Source organism: Salmo trutta, chromosome 33, assembly GCF_901001165.1.
Source record: "Salmo trutta chromosome 33, fSalTru1.1, whole genome shotgun sequence".
In the NCBI taxonomy this organism is placed as follows: Eukaryota; Metazoa; Chordata; class Actinopteri; order Salmoniformes; family Salmonidae; genus Salmo; species Salmo trutta.
The window spans coordinates 18,014,267-18,035,652 of NC_042989.1; the positions used below are offsets into that span (position 1 = coordinate 18,014,267).

Genomic DNA, 21,386 nt, shown 5'->3' on the forward strand with positions numbered 1-21,386 from the left:
AAAATGTGAGGGGGTGAGATGAGTCTGCAGACTACTATGGTGAAAGTACAATTGTGTCTGGGTAGAGAGAGCCAGAACTAGCTGCTCCTTCAGCTTTTTCACCTCAGCCTGTAGCTGCCTCATGTTCCCATGCATGTCTTCGTTGATCAGGGCCTGATAAAGCACAATGAATCACATGAGGAGATGCTCACTAAACTACCACAGATACAATATCTATTACAATCAGTATCATAGTATCATGGTGACAGATAGCCTAGCGGTTAACAACATTGGGACAGTAACCGAAAGGTTGCTGGTTCAAATCCCAGAGACGGCAAGGTGGAAAAATCTGTCTTTCTGCCCTTGAGCAACACAGTTAACCCCCAACAATGACTGCTCACGGGTGCCAAATAAGTAGATTAAGGCAGCCCCCTGCACCTCTATGATTCAGAGGGGTCGGGTTAAATGCGGAGGACACATTTCGGTTGAATTCATTCAGTTGTGCAACTGACTAGGTTTCCCCTTTCCCCTCCTATATGGAGAAAAGTTTTAGTAGCATATTTAATAACTATTGCGATAAACCCAACTTTGCATACTAACCTCGTTTTTGATCAACTTGGCTCTCTGGGCGATTTGAAAGGTGGATACAGTTTCCACAAAGCACTTGGGTGCACATTGGCTATAATCTAGGTCTTAACATTACCTCCAAGAGAGTTCTGCAGGAAAATAGTTGTTATGTTAGGAAAAACAAGGTTCATTAAATCATCAACCTGAGAGAACCGATAAAACAAAATCACTGGCACTTCTCATATTTCAATGTCAGTTACATTCTGCTCACCCTTTCTACCTCCTTGCTGATGAGGAACAACAGGTACTCAAAACATAGAGGGATAACCCCCCCGTTGGTCATCAGTGAAGTTGTCAAAATCAGACAGACCTCAGGAAAGAACACACGCAACCTTTAGTACTGAGTCACTTCAAAGAAATGAAGGTGTCTTTAAAAATAAAACAGTTTGCCCACTGTGAAAAAAATCTATTTACAGCACTGAAAAATCTGTGAGATATTACAGCACTTAATAAAACATGAATGAACTCTAAAACAATAAGAACATCACTCACTAGGCAAAAACGGTGCCATTGTATCCATTCATACATGACACAACGATATTCTTGGCCACACAGGAGAATACAGAATCCTGTTGCACACAGAGAGAGGAGACAGAATAAATGAATGAATTAAAATGTAGCTTGGTTTGACTTAAACCTCTATCCACTGATGTGTGAATTACTCCAGGTTACAGCAACTGTAACAGTCTGTCCACCAACACAGACCTGAGTGACGTCGATGTCAGCAACATGGTTATAGGTGAATGTCCGCGCACCGGCTTGATGTGCAGGCAGATGGTGTTCGGAGAGGTGACAGAGACCTTGGTATCCATCAGTGGTTAGGCTGGTCCCATGGATCAGAGGTCTCACCCGCACAAACACTTTAATCGAGTCAGTGTCACCACTACATTACAGAACACAAACATTAAAGTGTTAATACAATTTACTATCAGCCTGGGTGCCAGTTTCTACTTTCTTGCCAACTTCTTCTAGAATTGTCATGACAAACATGAGCCACTGGCAGTATAAGTTTCCAAATGAGGCAGGGCAACTCATGTCAGTATGTGTAGAGTGAGTCAAGTTATTATTAAATTGAAGACAATGGCCAGCTCGTGAGAAATTAGCAATAACATTAAGCCACATTACCTGTTGGTTACTTGGTCATGCTGCATTGAGCAACTGCCAGATTTTGAATCTGATAACAGAATACAGTGAGCTCCAAAAGTACTGGGACAGTGACACTTCTTGTTGTTTTGGCTTTGTACTCCAGCACCTTGGATTTGAAATGATACAATGACTGAGGTTAAAGTGCAGTGGATGCTACCATGATTACAGATAATCCTTAATGAATCGTGAATAATGATGAGTGAGAACTTTACAGGCATAATATCATACCACCCCAAAAATGCTAACCTCCCATCATTGAAATGGCATCTATACTTGTAACTTACTCACTAATCATTATTCACGATTAATTCAAGACTATCCGTAATCATGGTAGCATCCACATTAATGTAGGACTGTTTAGAAATATATCCTATTCTTATTTACAATAAAAGTGACACAAATGACAATACATTATTTACCAATCATTTATAAAGGGCACAAAATAATCTGTAACAACCAAAACAAACGGCAAATGCATTCAACAAGTTTGTAGCATCTCAAGCCTGATGTAATCATTGAGTGATAGGAATATGGGACCAAATACTAAACTTTTGACTACTTTAATACACACAAGTGAATTTGTCCCAATACTTTTGGTCCTCTAAAAATAGGGAGACTAGCTATGTACAAAAAGGGCTGTAATTTCTAAACGGTTCCCCGATATGGATGAAAATATCCTCAAATTTAAGATGACAGTCTGCATGTTAACCTTAGTCATTGTAGTTAGTTATACAACGGGTGGTTCTAATCCTAAATGCTGATTGGTTAAAACCCCATTCCAGCCATTGTCTATTCCACAAGTTACCACCTGCTAAATGTATGAAGTTAATGCCTATTTACTCTGATCCATCTGACTGCACAATTCAGTCTCATCAGCCCAGCCAGGCAATTTATAAACTTAATCTCCAGTATAAAGAGCATTTAGACTTTTAAGTGATAATGCCCGAGAAGCCGGTGTTTGGAGGATATAGTGGCACGGAGGCTGGAGACAAGTCGAGGGCCGGCAAACCATGCCAATATGTCCTCCAAACTTAATCCACCCTAATAAAAATAGTACATTGCCAAAACAAACAAAAACTCCCACTTCTTCCTTTAATTCTCCATATCTCCCTTCTCAGGTTCTAGGACCTGACGGGATGAGGTCAATATCCTTCCAGGATACCCGGGCCAGGTCAATTAGAAAGCCCTGCTCGAAGAGGTGTTTTAGGGAGCGTTTGACAGTGATGGGGGTGGTCGTTTGACCGCGGACCCATAGCGGACGCAGGCAATGAGGCAAGGATCACTGAGTTCCTGATTGAAAACAGCAGAGGTGTATTTGGAGTGCAAGTTGGTCAGGATAATATCTGAGGGTGCCCATGTTTACAGATTTAGGGTTGTACCTGGTGGGTTCCTTGATAATTTGTGTGAGATTGAGGACATCGAGTTTAGATTGTAGGACTGCCGGCGTGTTAAGCATATCCCAGTTTAGGTCACCTAACAGAACAAACTCTGAAGATAGATGGGGGGCAATCAATTCACATATGGTATCCAGGGCACAGCTGGGAGCTGAGGGGGTCTATAACAGGCGGCAACAGTGAGAGATTTATTTCTGGAGAGATTCATTTTTTAATTTAGAAGCTCAAACTGTTTGGGCATGGACCTGGAAAGTATGACAGAACTTTGCAGGCTAACTCCTCCCCCTTTGACAGTTCTATCTTGACGGAAAATGTTGTAGTTGGGGATGGAAATCTCTGAATTTTAGGTGGCCTTACTAAGCCAGGATTCAGACATGGCAAGGACATCAGGGTTGGCGGAGTGTGCTAAAGCAGTGAGTAAAACAAACTTAGGGAGGAGGCTTCTGATGTTAACATGCATGAAACCAAGGCTTTTACGGTTACAGAAGTCAACAAATGAGAGCGCCTGGGGACACACAGGGCCTGGGTTAAACTCCACATCACCCGAGGAACAGAGGAGGAGTCGGATGAGGGTACGGCTAAAGGCTATCAAAACTGGTTGTCTAGTGCGTTGGGGACAGAGAATAAAAGGAGCAGATTTCTGGGCGTGGTAGAATAGATTCAGGGTATAATGTACTGACGGGTATGGTAGGGTGCGGGTACAGTGGAGGTAAACCCAGGCATTGAGTGACGATGAGAGAGGTTGCATCTCTGGAGGCACTCGTTATGCTAGGTGAGGTCCGCATGTGTGGGAGGTGGGACAAAAGAGGTATCTGAGGCATGTTGAGTGGGGCTAGGGGCTCCGCAGTAAAATAAAACAATGATAACTACCCTAAACAACAGTATACAAGGCATATTAACATTAGAGAGAGGCATAAAGCAATCACAGGTGTTGATTGGGAGAGCTAGCTAAGACAACAGCAGGTAAGACAACAACAGCTAATCAGCTAAGACAACAACAACAGGTAAAATGGCGATGAATGGGCAGAGAGGGTCAGTTAACTACACACAGGGCCTGAGTTCGAGGCAGGGGCCGACAGATAAACAAAATGGAGTACCATGATTAATGAACAGTCCAGCAGGCATCAGCTATGTAGCCAGGTGATCATAGGGTCCAGTGAACATCAATAGATGAAACAGGGAATCCGTTAGGTAGTTGTTACTACGCTAGCAAGCGGGAGACACGGCGTACATAAAGATAGCAGGCCGGGGCTAGCAGAAGCGTCTTCACCAACGTCCGGCAAAGGCCGGTTGAGGGCACAACGGACGGAATTACGTCGGCAGACCAGTCGTGATGGATCGGTGAGGCTCCGTGTCGACAAAGGGTCCACGCCAATTGGCAAAAGTAATTTGGTTTGCTAGCCGGGAGATGTGCCTGGCTCAAGGCTAACTGGTGCTAGCTTCTGGGACAAGGGCGTTAGCCACTATAGCCACTGTAGCAGATAACTAGCTGCGATGATCCGATGCAAAGGTCCAGAGCTTACGGCAGGAATCCAGAGATGTAGTGACTTCTAGTCGTGTTAGTGAAGAGTCCGGGAGGCAGGCCGGGAGATGGGCCTGGCTCAAGGCTAGCTTCGGGGCTGGGCCACTCGGTAGCAGCTAGCTAGCTGCGATGATATGGAGTAATGGTCCAGAGCTTACGGCAAGAATCTGGTGACTGCTATGGTGTGTGGTCATCCACACCCACTCCCAAAATGGCTGCTGTGCCATTTCTTCCGCTTGCATTACTTGACATAGATCCAGAAAAACTAGATGTGTAAATCTAGTAAGTCCAGAACTGGCATAGTCCTTTAATGGGTCCTTTAAGACAACAGGGCAGATATTGTATGTTACCAGTGAGCTACAGTGGGCTCCAGGCCAGATTGAACTGGAAATGGACCGAAACACATCTGAGCCCTGTAGAAAAGTCCTGTGTCTGCAAGAACTCGGCCTTGTGTGTAGTTAACTGACCCTCTCTGCCTATTCATCGCCATTTTACTTGTTGTTGTTGTCTTAGCTGATTAGCTGTTGTTGTCTTACCCGTTGTTGTCTTAGCTATCTCTCCCAATCAACACCTGTGATTGCTTTATGCCTCTCTTTATGTCACTCTCTAATGTCAATATGCCTTGTATACGGTTGTTTAGGATAGTTACCATTGTTTTAGTTCACTGCGGAGCCCCTAGTCCCACTCAACATACCTTAGATATCTCGTTTGTCCCACCTCCCACACATGCGGTTGCCTCACCCAGCATAACTAGTGCGTCCAGAGATGCAACCTCTCTTATCATCACTCAATGCCTAGGTTTACCTCCACTGTACCCGCACCCTACCATTCCCGTCAGTAGAGGATGCCTGGTCATTCTTTAAAAGTAATTTCCTCACCATCTTAAATAAGTATGCCCCTTTCAAAAAATGCAGAACTAAGAACAGATATAGCCCTTGGTTCACTCCCGATCTGACTGCCCTCGACCAGCACAAAAACATCCTGTGGCGGACTGCACTAGCATCGAATAGTCCCCGCGATATGCAACTTTTCAGGGAAGTCAGGAACCAATACACGCAGTCAGTTAGGAAAGCAAAGGCTAGCTTTTTCAAACAGAAATTTGCATCCTGTAGCTCTAACTCCAAAAAGTTATGGGACACTAAAGTCCATGGAGAATAAGAGCACCTCCTCCCAGCTGCCCACTGCACCGAGGCTAGGAAACACTGTAACCACCGATAAATCCATGATAATTGAGAATTTCAATAAGCATTTCTCTACGGCTGGCCATGCTTTCCTCCTGGCTACCCCAACCCCGGCCAACAGCTCTGCACCCCCCGCAGCTACTTGCCCAAGCCTCCCCAGCTTCTCCTTCACCCAAATCCAGATAGCAGATGTTCTGAAAGAGCTGCAAAACCTGGACCCTTACAAATCAGCTGGGCTAGACAATCTGGACCCTATCTTTCTAAAATTATCCGCCGCCATTGTTGCAACCCTTATTACCAGGTTGTCCGGACCTCTGGCAGTCTCTATTGGGGTACCACAGGGTTCAATTCTCGGTCCGACTCTTTTCTCTGTATATATCAACGATGTCGCTCTTGCTGCGGGTGATTCACCGATCCACCTCTATGCAGACGACATCATTCTGTATACATCTGGCCCTTCTTTGGGCACTGTTAACAAACCTCCAAATGAGCTTCAATGCCATACAACACTCCTTCCATGGCCTCCAACTGCTCTTAAATGCTAGTAAAACTAAATGCATGCTTTTCAACCGATAGCTGCCCGCACCTGCCCGCCCGACTAGCATCACTACTCTGGACGGTTCTGACTTAGAATATGTGGACAACTACAAGTACCTAGGTGTCTGGCTAGACTGTAAACTCTCCTTCCAGACTCATATTAAACATCTCCAATCCAAAATTAAATCTAGAATCGGCTTCCTATTTAGCAACAAAGCCTATTTCACTCACGCTGCCAAACATACCCTCGTAAAACTGACTATCCTACTGATCCTCGACTTCGGCGATGTCATTTACAAAATAGCCTCCAACACTCTACCCAGCAAACTGGATGCAGCCTATTACAGTGCCATCCGTTTTGTCACCAAAGCCCCATATACCACCCACCACTGCGACCTGTATGCTCTCGTCGGCTGGCCCTCGCTACATATTCGTCGCCAGACCCACTGGCTCCAGGTCATCTATAAGTCTTTGATAGGTAAAGCTCCGCCTTATCTCAGCTCACTGGTCACCATAACAACAGCCACGGGTAGCATGCGCGCCAGCAGGTATATCTCGCTGGTCATCCCCAAAGCCAACACCACCTTTGGCTGCCTTTCCTTCCAGTTCTCTGCTGCAAATGACTGGAATGAATTGCAAAAATCGCTGAAGTTGGAGACTTATATCTCTCTCACTAACTTTAAGCATCAGCTATCTGAGCAGCTTACCGATCGCTGCAGCGGTACACAGCCCATCTATAAGTAGCCCATCCAATCTACCTACCTCATCCCCATATTGTTTTTATTTACTTTTTTGATCTTTTGCACACCAGTATTTCTACTTGCACATCATCATCTGCACATCTATCACTCCAGTGTTAATTTGCTAAATTGTAATTACTTCGCTACTATGGCCTATTTATTGCCTTACCTCCTCACGCCATTTGCACACACTGTATATAGACATTTTCTATTGTGTTATTGACTGTATGTTTGTTTATTCCATGTGTAACTCTGTTGTTGTTTGTGTCGCACTGCTTTGCTTTATCTTGGCCAGGTCGCAGTTGTAAATAAGAACTTGTTCTCAACTAGCCTACCTGGCTAAATAAAGGTGAAATTAAGAAATAAAATAAACGGCCTACCCCGGCCAAATCCTAACCCGGACGATTGTGCGCCACCCTATGGGACTCCCAATCACAGCCGTTTGTGATACAAGCTGGAATCGAACCAGGGTCTGTAGTGACGCCTCTAGCACTAAGATGCAGTGCCTTAAACCGCTGTGCCATGTCAGGAGCCAATGTAACTCCTTCGCTGAGAAATCTTTCAGCCCCAGGAACTGCTTCGCCGCATCCACTATGATTTCTATCTTCCTGGACCGTCTCCCCACCTTGGCAGTGCCATTAATTACCATAGCTTTAAAGGCCACAAAGTCCACCTTCTTAACCTTTAAAATGTCAGGATCCTGCTGGTGAAAGGCAACCCCTGCAGCCTGCAGTGTAGGCCTATCCACCACAATAGACTCTTCTGGTGCACCATTCAAACCCTCAACCCTTTTCACAGCTGCTGCATATGAAATGCTCTGTACAACCCTGACTTTGGCCACCTCATTCTCTTTCACCCATGTGGGGCATTCAAAAGACGTGGCTTCATGGTTCCCACCACAATTTCTCTGAAGCAGGTTTTCATGAAGGATCTCTTTATACTTTGCTCCATTCATTTTTCCCTCGATCCTGACTAGTCTCCCAGTCCCTGCCGCTGATGCTGCAGCATGATGCTGCCACCACCATGCTTCACCACAGGGATGGTGCCAGGTTTCCTCCAGACGTGACACTTGGCATTCAGGCCAAAGAGTTCAATCTTGGTTTCATCATACCAGAGAACCATACCAGAGTTTTGTTTCTCATGGTCTGAGAGTCCTTTAGGTGCCTTTTGCCAAACTCCAAGTGGGCTGTCATGTGCCTTTTACTGAGGAGTTGCTTCTGTCTGGCCACTCTACCATAAAGGCCTGATTGGTGGGGGGCTGCCGAGATGGTTGTCCTTCTGGAAGTTTCTTCCATCTCCACAGTTGGAACTCTGTCAGAGTGACCATCGGGTTCTTGGTCCCCTCCCTGACCAAAGTCCTTCTCCCCCGATTGCTCAGTTTGGCCGTGTCTCAGTGGTTCCAAACTTCTTCCATTTAAGAATGATGAAGGCCACTGTATTCTTGGGGACCTTTAATGTTGCAGAAATGTTTTGGTACCCTTCCCCAGATCTGTGTCTCGACACAACCCTGTCTCGGAGCTCTACGGACAATTATTTTGACCTCATGGCTTGGTTTCTGCTCTGACATGCACTGTCAACTGTGGGACCTTATATAGACAGATGTGTGCCTTTCCAAATCATGTCCAACCAATTGAATTTACCACAGGTGGACTCCAATGAAGTTGTAGAAACATCTTAAGGATGATCAATGGAAACAGGATGCACCCAAGCTCCATTTCGAGTCTCATAGCAAAGGGTCTGAATACTGTATACTGTAAATCAGGTATTTGTTATTTTATTTTTTAGAAATTTGCTCAAATTTCTAAGACCCTGTTTTTGCTTTGTCATTGTGGGGTATTGTGTGTAGATTGATGAGTCTTTAAAAAAAATCCATTTTAGAACAAGGCTGTAATGTAACAAAACGTGGAAAAAGCGAAGGTGTCTGAATACTTTCCGAATGCACTCTCATTTCATTTTCTCCCTCTGCTGGAGCAGAGGCTGCAAAGTATATCCATTTTCATCACTGAACAGACAGCATAAAGACTCTTGCCTCCGTCGTGTTGTAAAATGTACACTCTCTTATCATAAAAATTGGTATTAAACGCGAGCCTAGAAATAGTGTTTTAAATCGTCTTTGTCTCGACTTTGGCGCAAGTTCGCTGGTCGGTTCAAAGTCACGCAACGCTATTGGCTAATTCGTATGAAGCTCCGCCCCATGTTTTGGGTTTTCTGTCTATTTAATTGGTCCAAATCGAGTCGTTTAAATTCGAAATCTACTGACTACTTGCATTGCAAGGCGATTTCGAAAAGTAAACTGTGGGTTGAGTTATTTGCGTCAAGGGAAGTTATTTTATGCTTATCCGACTCCTTGATTGAGGTATGTAGCTATTTGGCTGCTTTTTAATTGTTTATTTGACTTGGTCTATCGCGCAAAATGTCTTCGTTAATTTGACGCATCTCTTGTAGCCCGACGCTAGCGATTTACTTAACGTTGGCTAGCAAACTAAATTACTTAACGTTAGTAACTGACGTTAACCAGCTAACTGACTTTAGTTAACTCGTAGCGCATTTTTAGACGCTAACGTTACCTTGGGTTCTCAAGAGCAAGTTCCCTTCAATGTCTACTGTTATCTATACAGTATATAAACTGGTCATTTATGTTAAGATAAACTGCTTATTTAGGTAATTGTGTTAACGTCATATTGCTTAGTTATCTATGGTTGGTGTCAATCTAACTAGCAGCTGACAACGTCCGCTAGTTTTCTACTGTTAATTGGTATTGGCCAACGTGCTGAATTAATAGCTAACTAGTGTTACTAGGTAACGTACCTAAGGTGAATAAGCTTTTTATTTGGAATTGTTCCTTGTTAGCCTATGCGATTGCAATTATTACTGCGCTGGCCACATTATTTCAGACATTATTGCACTTCAAGTAAGAGTAAAACTCGTGGCATTGCTCCAAACCTTTATGTACTAGTTAAATGTCAAGCCGGACCATCCACAAAAAAGCTGCAGTTACGGTAGCTTAGTTTAATTGGCTATGCACCAAGGGAAATTCATTTCGGCAAACGCAGAATGATTCCAAATGGGCTTTGCCGATTTGGTGTGCTCTTTGGCAGGCCTGGCAGATCCAGCCAGTGTAGGGAAAACTGACAAGCCCTGGAACTACAGGCCACATTATGGTGTGAGGACGTAGTGGGTAAATTGCCTATAGACATTGTCACTAACTCAAGACCACACCATTCTTGGCATGCTAACAAGTTGTCTACAATTCAGAATCTGGTAATATAAATGTAGCCTTGGCTATCAATTGAAATGTCAGTAAACGAACTTGTTTGAATGACAACTCTTTGTGGCCTGATGAATAGTTATTTCTCCCCACTGGTAGCACATGACCCTTTCACCTTTTATTTCCAAATAAATTGCACATTTAGACTAATACAAGTTGGTGACGTTTACATGTATCCATTGTCAACAAGGATCCAACTACACAAACCGAGTGTACAAAACTTTAGGAACACATGGTCTTTTCATGAGACTTGACGAGGTGAAAGCTATTATCCATTATTGATGTCGCCTGTAAAATCAACTTCAATCGGTGTAGATGGGGAAGAGACAGGTTAAAGGATTTTTTTATCCTTGAGACATGGTCTGCGGTACAAACACTTCAGACACCTTATCCCTTCAGTCCTCAAATGAAGTGGACACTTCTGATGACGTATCATGACGTCTGACGAGTATACGCTTGCAGGGCGAGGGAGGAAGGAATGATTTTTAAATGGACCATCCTTGGCTTGAAATTCGTCACTCATTCATCCCGCAAGGATTGTTTTTTCAGCCACCTGTAGCTTGTGGGTGCTTTATATGAGCTACGTTCAATTATGAGTGCATGTCTACTTATATTAAATATATAATTATTAATACACCTACTGTATGATAGCTAGCAAATTAATTAGTTAACTAACGTTAGCCTGCCTAGCTGGAACTTCTGAAGAAAGAAAAGGGTTTTCTACAATTTCCAAAAGAACCAAACATTTACTTTTTACGAGACGTGTTTGTGCTGTCATGTGCATTAGTAGCACAATTTCTAACTTATTTGCATTCGTTTTTACTTACACTTGTATGTTGACTTCTCCATTGATGTTTAAGTTTTCGCAGACTTAGCGCACGATTTGTCGCAAATTGAATTACGGGGAGTTTCAGGCCCCGGAGTGAACGTAATTGTACACTCGCAAAGCTGACTAAAAACGAGGGCTGAGGGGCTTAGGTTGTAAACTTCCCTTGCTTGGCTAATCATTTGGACCGCCCTCCAAGATGGTGACGGGGATTCCCCTAAGGCATAAGGTGAGGGTAAGTGGACGAGGGTGTCTTAAGTGTTTGGACCGAGCCCATGGGTTGTGTGTGTGTGTGTGTGTGCCATTCAGAGGGTGAATGGGCAAGACAAAATATTGATGTGCCTTTGAACAGGCTATGGTAGTAGGTGCCAGGCACACAGTTTGAGTCAAGAACTGCAACACTGCTGTCTTTTTCACGCTTAACAATTCCCATGTATCAATGTTTCACCACCCAAAGGACATCAGCCAACTTGAGACAACTGTGGGAAGCATTGCGGTCAACATGGGCCAGCATCCAGCATGCTTTCGACACCTAGAGTCCATGCCTCAATGAATTGAAGCTGTTCTGTGCACAAAAGGGGTGCAACTCAATATTAGGAAGGTGTTCCTAATGTTTCCTGCAATTTGTGTATAGCTGATACACACCCCCTCAATGTTCAATCTAATCAATTAGATTGAATGGGCTTCGTCAATTAGATTGACCTCTGTGAAGTGCTTTGCTCAGTCTTATCAGTGTGCCCAGCTGTCTACTGGGTGTGGCCTACTTTTGCTTCAGCTCCCTCACTTCTGTGTGCCCCTCTTCATAGGATGAGTTCTACTGCTGTGAACGATGAGAATCGTGGGATCTGCCCTGGAAGAAAGCACAGCAATTCGGAGACAAGTTGTGACATCTTTTCCTTGGATCAACCGACTGGGAGGCCATCCATCCTTCGCCAGTCTCAGGCAGAGAACCTGTCGAACAAAACTATAGTAAAGGGAGTGAAGGTACGGTGTGTGTATATGTTGTCAAGAAGCCTAGTCTTCTAGTAGTTTAAAATGTTCCAGACTAATTGTCTCTAAAATAATGTTATTTAGGATCTATGCATGACTGTTTGAATAGTCTAGCAAAAAGCATGAGCTGACGCACACCCAACATTTTTTGAAGAGGTGTTTTCTCAGAGTAAACTATATAAAAATAAAGTTGTTCACTCGCTGTGCACGTGACAATTTAACCAGGTTAGGTTTACCCATTACATATTTCTTTATTTGACTGTTTGAAAGAACATTTGTTTTCAGATAACCTCTTGGTTTCTGCGTTCAGGTTTGTTTTCAGACTCCAAGAAGAGACCCTCACACTAAGAGAATAGAATCACCAACAAAGTCCCTCAAGATGGCAAGCATAGATCACTGTACAAAAGCCCTAGAGTCTTTGCAGCTTACAACACCTGAAGAGTAAGCATGTACTTTTCTTTTACGCTGTAGCTGTACGTCACATTGGCAGAATGATTATTCATAATATGGTATCAGTTGAGAAATTTGAAACTAATCTATCCTCTTGTATTTTTACAGGGTGTTGCTGCAGAAAATCAATGTGCCAAAATCAGGTAAATGCATTTTAATAAAGGTTCGAGATTCATTGCGACACCGCTTTGTCACCATTCATTATTTCAACCATAAAATGTTCACTTGATTTTTACTTATTTTACTGCGGACTTTTCAGATGTGTCATCCTATCCTGATGATGACATGCCAATTCAGAGTAAAGGAGGTTATCAGCTGGATTTTGATAACCTTGATGTCATCAATCCCTTCCAAGGGTCTGGTAAAATGGTCCTCTCTCCAGCAAGGCCCAGTGAACTAGTTGAATCCTCCAAGGCTATTGATCTGAGCGAACCTAATGTAATTGAGGCAGTTTCTCATGAGATGTTAAAGGATTTTGACAAGATTGAAACGGCATTGGATGAGACCCTCCCGTTCATGCCATCACTGGAAAATTCTCTTGCTGACATCTCAGCTGATGTGCGTTCAACAGATAGCAGTGTGATCACCATGACGAAGGATCCAGCCATCGAGTTATCCAAAGCTGATGAGGACGAGACTGTACAGTCATCAGTTAACCTTAACCCAGATCAAGCTGTCGCCATCTCCTCTAGAAATGAGGAGACTCCTCTGCTGCCCAAAGGTTCTTACAAATTTGATTTTGACGACCTTGATTCAGTCAACCCTTTCCAAACAGGAGCCTCCAAAATTCAGAATTCCCCAGTACTTGGAAGAAAGCTGCCATGCAATGACCCTCCAGAGGTGGAAGTTGAAGAGACTGCCCCTGTTGGTAAGGAAATGGGACCTGCAGCCATGGTTCAGGTGTCTCAGCCAGTTGTATTGGCACCTGTCCAGCCAGAGATGAGAGCTATTGCACCATTGTCACCTGCTCCCAAGGAGACGAGCCAGCCCGCTGAAGACTCCATGCCTCAGCCGGGTGAAGCCGCTCCCAATGCCGGGCCAGTGAAACTTGAGTTCAATTTCGATGATGGCGGGGAGATCAAACGTAAGCCTCTTCCCAAGCGGTTTGTCAAGAGGCCTCCTGGTCTTAAGCCGACAGAGAAAAAGGCAGTACCTGAAGAAAAGAAAGAACCTCTATCTAAGGAATCTCCAGTAATGCCAGCGGTCGGTACTGATTCTGATATTCCTGTTCCAAAAGGCGCGTACAACTTTGACAAGTTTGATGACCCAGACTTCAATCCATTTGGTACAAATGCAAGAATGAGTGACTCTATAGTCTGTAAGGTGAAATCCAGTTTAGAGGCCAAGGGATCAAACTCAGTCAGTGTGGCTGCCTCCCCTGATAAAGTGACAGAGCATGTTCAGAAAGAAACCGCACCATGGCCACTGTAAGTTCATGTTCATTGCAACTTTAATATTCTTAAATTAATGTATTAAAGGTAGTCTTGATTTATATTTGAAGCATAATCAGTGCTGTATAAAGAAGCTTAATGTAGCTGCACCACTCCATTAACTGGTAGTGATTATGTTTTCAGTCTTCCTAGTGCTGGAGACAAAATCTCAAGGACTGAACCTGATCTTTCTGCCACAAGAGAAGGAATTGTAAGCTTTTTAAAAACTTGATCAGGTTATTTATTGGAAAAATATTTTGGCTAGCTAAAGCTGTATATTGATTGTGTGCTTACTTGGGTGACATTCTTTCTGCAATTGTAGGACAACATTCCACAAGATCAGCAGCTTCAGGTGGAATCTTGTGAAGTTCAGGATCCTTTGTCTGGCCAAGAGCAGAAACCTCCAACTGAACCTGACCAACCTTCACTGAGCACCCTAGAAACCTTTGAACTCTGCCAATTTGAGCAGAACCCACAAAATGGCATGTCAGAATTTAATGAGGAGTTTGTTCCTGGAACCACATGTAAGTCAAGTAACTTGAGGAATTCATGTTAGTTGCTGTAATGTTGACTTGACTAGCTTTTTGACTAACACTTGTCCCCCATTCTCTCCAGTCATGGCGAATGACTTTGATGGACAGATGGACTACCTGGAGCAGTTTGGGTCCAGCAATGTAAGTGATTATTTAACAAATATATATGTATACACACACACTCAGCAAAAAAAAGGAACATCCCTTTTTCAGGACCTTGTTATTCAAAGATAATTCGTAAAAATCCAAGTAATTTCACAGATCTTCATTGTAAAGGGTTTAAACACGGTTTCCCATGCTTGTTCAATGAACCATAAACAATTAATGAACATGCACCTGTGGAACGGTCGTTAAGACACTAACAGCTTATAGACGGTAGGCAATTAAGGTCAGTTATGAAAACTTAGGCCACTAAAGAGGCCTTTCTACTGACTCTGAAAAACACCAAAAGAAAGATGCCCAGGGTCCCTGCTCATCTGTGTGAATGTGCCTTGGGCATGCTGCAAGGAGGCCTGAGGACTGCAGATGTGGCCAGGGCAATAAATTGCAATGTTCGTACCGTGAGACGCCTAAGACGGGGAGATGGGACGGGCAGCTGATCGTCCTCGCAGTGGCAAACCACGTAACAACACCTGCACAGGATACATCACACCTGCGGGACAGGTACAGGATGGCAACAACTGCCCGAGTTACACCAGGAACGCACAATCCCTCCATCAGTGCTCAGACTGTCCGCAATAGCCTGAGAGAGGCTGGACTCAGGGCTTGTAGGCCTGTTGTAAGGCGGGTCCTCACCAGACATCACCAGGGATTTTGTCTCACCAGGGGTGATGGTCGGAATTGCGTTTATCATCGAAGGAATGAGCTTTACACTGAGGCCTGTACTCTGGGTGGAGGGTCCGTCATGGTCTGGGGCAGTGTGTCACAGTATCATCGGACTGAGCTTGTTGTCATTGCAGGCAATCTCAACGCTGTGCGTTACAGGGAAGACATCCTCCTCCCTCATGTGGTACCCTTCCTGCAGGCTCATCCTGACATGACCCTTCAGCATGACAATGCCACAAGCCATACTGCTCGTTCTGTGCGTGATTTCCTGCAAGACAGGAATGTCAGTGTTCTGCCATGGCCAGCGACGAGCCTGGATCTCAATCCCATTGAGCACGTCTGGGACCTGTTGGATCAGAGGGTGAGAGCTAGGGCCATTCCCCCCAGAAATGTCTGGGAACTTGCAGGTGCCTTGGTGGAAGAGTGGGGTAACATCTCACAGCAAGAACTGGCAAATATGGTGCAGTCCATGAGGAGGAGATGCACTGCAGTACTTAATGCAGCTGGTGGCCACACCAGATACTGATACTTTTGATTTTGACCCCCCCCTTGTTCAGGGACACATTATCCCATTTCTGTTAGTCACATGTCTGTGGAACTTGTTCAGTTTGTCTGTTGTTGAATCTTGTTTATGTTCATACAAATGTTAAATTTGCTGAAAATAAACGTAGTTGACAGTGAAGTCTTTTTTTTTTTGCTGAGTTTACATACTTTCATAACTGGTTTATTTACATTTTGGGCTTCCTCTAATTACATAGCCTTTATATTCAGTTCAAGGAGTCAGCACTGAGAAAACAATCTCTCTACCTCAAATTTGACCCCCTCATGAGAGAGAGCCCCAAGAAGTCTGGAGGCCCCACAGGACTCAACCTCCCTCAACCAGATGCCTCTGCTTCACGGTGTGTTACTGTTTTGGTCATAATCACATGGTTTTGTTTTACCCATCTAACTGGTTGGGGAAAATGACTTATGTGTTCATCTTAAAATGTTCTAGTTGCAAATAAGTATTCAATTGGCCTAGAATTGAGAGCATACTTAATCTAGTTGTGGATCTAAAATGAGTTTGCAATTCAAAGGTGAATATCAAGGTGTTTTCTCCAAATCTGAGCGAGGTTTCTGTCAATGTGGTTTTAGTGTGGATACCCAGAAGACTGGTGCCGAGGAGGTGAATGGACTGAAATCTCTCAACCCCAAACTTCTTGATGTTCCACCTGTAAGTTTCCTCAGTCCTCAAAGATCCTATAATATAGTAAAGCTAAGTAATGTGGGTAAACTGTTAAATGGATGTCTTATGTCCCTTTAGGTTCAGGTTGTTGGTCCTCTGACTCCTCTCGTGCAAAATTCCCCCATGAATCTGGCCTCAACTTTCCCCCAACCAGCCAACATGGAGGATAACATCATAGAGGTGCTTAAATACAGTCAGCAAGATATGGATGCTGCCATTGCCAAGATCCAGAAAGAAGTAGGTGTTTGTTTTCCTCATCCCTTTCAATCCAGTAATGATCATTTTAATTTATAATGGTTTATTTTTATAGGTAAAGGAACAGGAAGATCAATGGAAAGCAAAGCATGACAAGCTATCTCGGGATAATCATGAAATGGGGTAAGCAATAAGCATTGGCGCTAGTATTTGGTCACTTATTCTCATTTCAGACCTCTAACAACTAACTGTTGGTTTCTCTGCTTTTTGTTTTTGCAGGAAAATCATGTCTGAATTTGAAGCCACAATTGCTCAGATATTGGGTATGTTGTAGTAAAGGCAATTTTGCAATGTTAATATCCTTTTAATGTAAAATGTACAACTTGTTGTGATTGTCATTGTTTCCTGCAGCTGATAAACAAAGGGAGAAGGAGATGGCCCAGGCTGAGATCACTAAAGTCTTACAGGAGAAGGAGCAGGTATCACAGGACCTGAACACCATGGAGAGGTCCTTCTCTGAGCTTTTCAAGAGACTGGACAAGTACAAAGAGGCCATCGAGGGTTACAAAAAGGTCGGCATTAAAAAGATGCATAGGTCATGACATTCGGGCCCTGTGTTTTGTGCAACCATGTGGCATGCCTACATTTTTACCTTTTTAAAAAAAAAAAAAAGCTTTTTCATCAAACTGTCCTTATGGTCCAGCACCTTTCTCAGGCAATTGAGTTCCTTTTTTAAATGTAATTATCATTTCTGGAGAAGGCTTAAAATACATGATAGAATCTTGCTGACACATTATTGCGCAAAACACCATGCGTTGGTGCAGGTAAGTAACATTGCTGTAAAGGATGATACTGAATTGATGTAGGTCCATGACTTTGCTTTGCCAACCTCATGACCTTCGGTTATAAATGTGTGTGCCACTAAGAATGAAGAGATGCTGAAGAAATGTGCTCAAGATTACCTGGCCAGGATCAAGAAGGAGGAGCAGCGCTACCAGACCCTGAAAGTCCATGCAGAGCATAAAATTGGCCTGTAAGACATTCAAACTATACTTTTTTTTTTTGTGCAAAATACAGCTGGTTACATAATTGCGTATTGTTGCCGGGCTTTGTATGGTCTCACTTGGCTGACTATTACTTTTTTCCAGGGCGAATGAAGAGATTGCAGAGGTTCGCTCCAAATTAAAGTCGGAGGTCTCTGCACTTCAGGCCCAGCTGCGCAGAGAGCAGCTAAAGGCCCAGTCACTGGAGAATAGCCTTGGCCAGAAAGTAAGTCCACCTCAGTCTGAAGTCCATGAGGCTGCCTTTATCAGTGTTTTTGGCCTAATTTGTTCATGGAAGTTTTGCTCTTATCAGATTTTTTTTCCCCCTTGCTTTCTTTCCCTGGTCCCCTCAGGTAAAAGAGACTGAAGAACTCACCAATCTTTGCGATGAGCTAATCGCTAAAGTCCAGAAGGGCTGAGTTCAACTATGTTTATTTATGTCCTTGCCTTTATTTCTGTAGTTTAGATTTTTTACAAATCTATGTGCTCTTTCTGATGAACATGTGTGAATATCGCTTTGTAAATGTTTTGCTGCTCTTGATTGGAGATCAAGAAATTTAATAGTACTTCACTGGCTCCTCTACTGAACCATATTTTGTCAATGTTGGTCTTGTTCATGTGTGTCTTTATTACTGTAATAAAAAAAACATTTTACTAATCAAGATCTGTAGCTCCTTGCAAGTTTATTTGAAGTTCATTGTAGCCCTCAACTCCATTTTGAGCCACAAGGAGATGCTGTTTACCATAAGTAATATTTTGTAGTGTAGTCTTCGCAAAGGTAATTTTGAGTTTTTCGTTTCATGCGTTCATTGCATGTTCTGATGAGCATAGCAGTGACATTTGTACAAGTTATTCCAAACAGTAGCTAAAAGTGTACTTCATAGATTTTCTAGTGATGTGCTGTTAAAACATTTCAATAGCTCTTGTCTCCAGAACCAAAGCTCATCCCGTTCCACAATGCTTACAACAAAACGAGCTACCCTGATACAATGCTCCCCTTCTTCCCTGAGCAATCACAGGGTCCTGTCACATCACTCCCGGACCAGGACAATGCACTTCCTAAATGGTGAAAGGAAATCCTACCTAGATTGGAGTTGAATGAGGTGGTAGTGTGGGGCAGAGGGGAGGAGAAGGGCTAGATTCACTCTTAAATGGGAGCGATGCTAGTCAGTTGGTGTACTCTTGCAGGGGCCATCACTCTCCTGTGAGAGCACTTTCTATCTCTGCCTGTATCTATTCCAGCACCACTGGCCTTTTGCTGGCTGCCCTCTGAATCACCCTGTGTAGACTAGGCTCTTCCAGCCATGTCGGGATGAAAGCTGACCTGCCTTTTGTAGGGGCCTCCTGATGGTCCTTACCTAGCAGGGCAGGTAACTGTCACTGAACCCATCCCTTCATTCCCAGTGGAAGCCTATGGGGGTTTTAAGCCGATGGGCTGCCCGGAGGCTTTTACAAACATCCTTGCAATTCTCATTTTCAGAGGTCATTCATAGTAACGATTGATTTTGTAATTGAGGCATCAACCAAGTTCCTGTAAAGAATTGAGGCCATGAACCAAAGAATTTCTATTTGCCTGTCCTTTTATCAAAACTTTTATTTTAATGGGGTATATCATATGTACTTGCATAAACTATGATTATCCTGATTGGCATTGTCTTTCATATTACATTGCAACTACAACCTTATTAAATGTATGTTTCTTTTTATCAAAATGCCTGACTTTTAAAAATAAATTGTCTCCATGACTACATCTAAAATGTGGTTGAATTAGACTGCGGTCTATTTGCAAGGATTCTACAAAACAAGGCTAGTGGTGGTAACGTTTGGATTCTGGCAATGATATTGAGCGAGTCCAGTTGGAACAATATTCTATTTGTAGTCTGATATGGACATGATTCAAATACCAAATAAATGCTAACAATGTATTTTCATATTGCCTTTGTGATTGAAAAACAGGATTATTGATGGCACATCAATAGTGGTCAGGGTTAAATGGATGTGCATTTGAACAATAAAGAAACATTTACAAAAATCAAAGGGGCTACCTGAGTATGAGCGTAATACCAGCCCTTTTGTATTGTATTCCATACCGCCTTCAACATCACCTAGCAGAGCTTAAGTACTGTATCTTGTACCCAACATGAGAGGTAAAGGTCAAAACTGACCCTAATCCTTGTTGGTTAGTTGATATGGGTTAACACAAGTTAATGATGGATTATTTATGTATTTACTGATGGATATGTACTCTCAGTAAGTCTGAATAGCTGCCTTTAACGCATTGCAGAATCTTTTGGTGATTTAAGTGCACATCAGGGTTCAGTGGTTTTGATATGAAAAAAAGTAGCACCAAGGACCAGGCAGGTTTGCAGGTACAGTAAAAACCATACATTGGAAGATGTTATTTTACTTGAGAAATCACTAGGGCAGCCATTTATGCACTAACCTCTAAAACTGCTCTTGTACCATCACCTTAATTTCACTGTTGTACAGTACTGAATGATCATTATAAAGCTCCAGTAATGTCCAGTTAGATCAAGATCCAGCACTGGCAAGGTGACAGTTCAAAGAGCAGCCCCAGATGTGTTTAACCAGAGAGCTGTTCTCTGAGGTTCAGTCCAAAGCTCAGACCTTCGCTTTACGATGCAATCCTTCAGAGGCGCAGAGAGGGGGACAACATTTGACACATGGCTAACACTGAAAGTGAATGTGCTGGTGCACCTTCCCGTCCACGTGGGAGTGTGTGTGAGTGTGGATGTCATTGTAGATTTTGGGGTAGATTTTGGGGGGGAGGGCAGAGCCCCCTTGAGTGAGGAGAAGCTGCTGCTGAGCAAGATACTCCTCATAGTTTATGGAGCCCAGGCAGTCCTTTTCTGGGCTGGAGGAAGGGACCACAAAGCTCCTGTCCCTCTCCCGGTAGGGCAGCCGGTGGGAGGCCTGCAGGACCTGGGCAGACGCAGTGCTGGTTGGGGAACAGTGCTTTTTACTCTGGCAGAACCACAGCAGCACTGTACCAAAGATGAACACCATGCCAGCAGGGATGCCAATGATGACAGGCCAGGGGAGGGGGCTGGAGGCTGGGGTGAACATCGGGGTGATGGGTGGCTTGGTGTCTGCAGGAGGAGAGTGCCCCCAAAAAAGAAGGATCAGTCAACATGGAGTCAATCATTCAAAACAATAAAGTTGAACAAAGAAGTAGCTACACATGCTGAGAGAGTCTTGGTAGAGAAATTAATAGTGCTGAGCGATTAACCAATATTTTGGTTGGTTCAATTATGTGAATACATTTTTTTTTTTTGTGAGCTCAATGCTCAGTTTCTGTAGAGATAAATCAGATAAGCAGTAAATGGGCAGTCACTACCATCATTGGACTTTTATTGATTGTTTTATTCAGTGTTACAGCATTCAACCCACATAATGCATAGTGCAATTAACGTAAAAAAAAACATTTGCTAAACCGAAATCAAAAAACATGATT

The 21,386-nt window shown here is 43.5% G+C and overlaps 3 protein-coding genes across 5 annotated transcripts in view; 1 reads left to right on the forward strand and 2 right to left on the reverse strand.

Moving 5' to 3' along the window:
• Positions 1–1,058: 1,058 nt before the first annotated feature.
• On the reverse strand, positions 1,059–11,308 carry LOC115172545 (kinesin-like protein KIF15-A). The gene is made up of 4 exons (XM_029730095.1): positions 11,222–11,308; positions 1,732–1,858; positions 1,312–1,489; positions 1,059–1,175 (listed from the first exon to the last, which is right to left on the reverse strand). Exons 1-4 carry the CDS (start codon positions 11,241–11,243, stop codon positions 1,098–1,100), a joined length of 405 nt encoding a protein of 134 aa, XP_029585955.1. The 5' UTR covers positions 11,244–11,308; the 3' UTR covers positions 1,059–1,097.
• On the forward strand, positions 9,371–18,573 carry LOC115172540 (transforming acidic coiled-coil-containing protein 3). Of its 3 annotated transcripts, none has more exons than XM_029730086.1 (17): positions 9,371–9,482; positions 12,027–12,204; positions 12,521–12,651; positions 12,769–12,803; positions 12,920–14,087; positions 14,235–14,301; positions 14,413–14,614; positions 14,706–14,764; positions 16,220–16,347; positions 16,583–16,661; positions 16,752–16,910; positions 16,984–17,051; positions 17,148–17,191; positions 17,280–17,440; positions 17,795–17,901; positions 18,017–18,137; positions 18,265–18,573. In XM_029730086.1, exons 2-17 carry the CDS (start codon positions 12,028–12,030, stop codon positions 18,328–18,330), a joined length of 2,772 nt encoding a protein of 923 aa, XP_029585946.1. In that variant the 5' UTR covers positions 9,371–9,482; position 12,027; the 3' UTR covers positions 18,331–18,573. The 3 variants fall into 3 exon arrangements, with proteins under 3 accessions (XP_029585946.1, XP_029585948.1, XP_029585947.1); XM_029730088.1 differs by lacking the exon at positions 9,371–9,482 and adding an exon at positions 11,337–11,449; XM_029730087.1 differs by lacking the exon at positions 9,371–9,482 and adding an exon at positions 11,352–11,455.
• Positions 18,243–21,386, reverse strand: part of LOC115172543 (fibroblast growth factor receptor-like 1) — a 62,662-nt gene continuing 59,518 nt past the window's right edge. Inside the window, exon 7 of the mRNA XM_029730093.1 lies at positions 18,243–21,021. Within this exon, the coding sequence (XP_029585953.1) occupies positions 20,600–21,021 (422 nt within the window). The 3' untranslated portion in view covers positions 18,243–20,599. The remainder of the gene's footprint in view (positions 21,022–21,386) is intronic.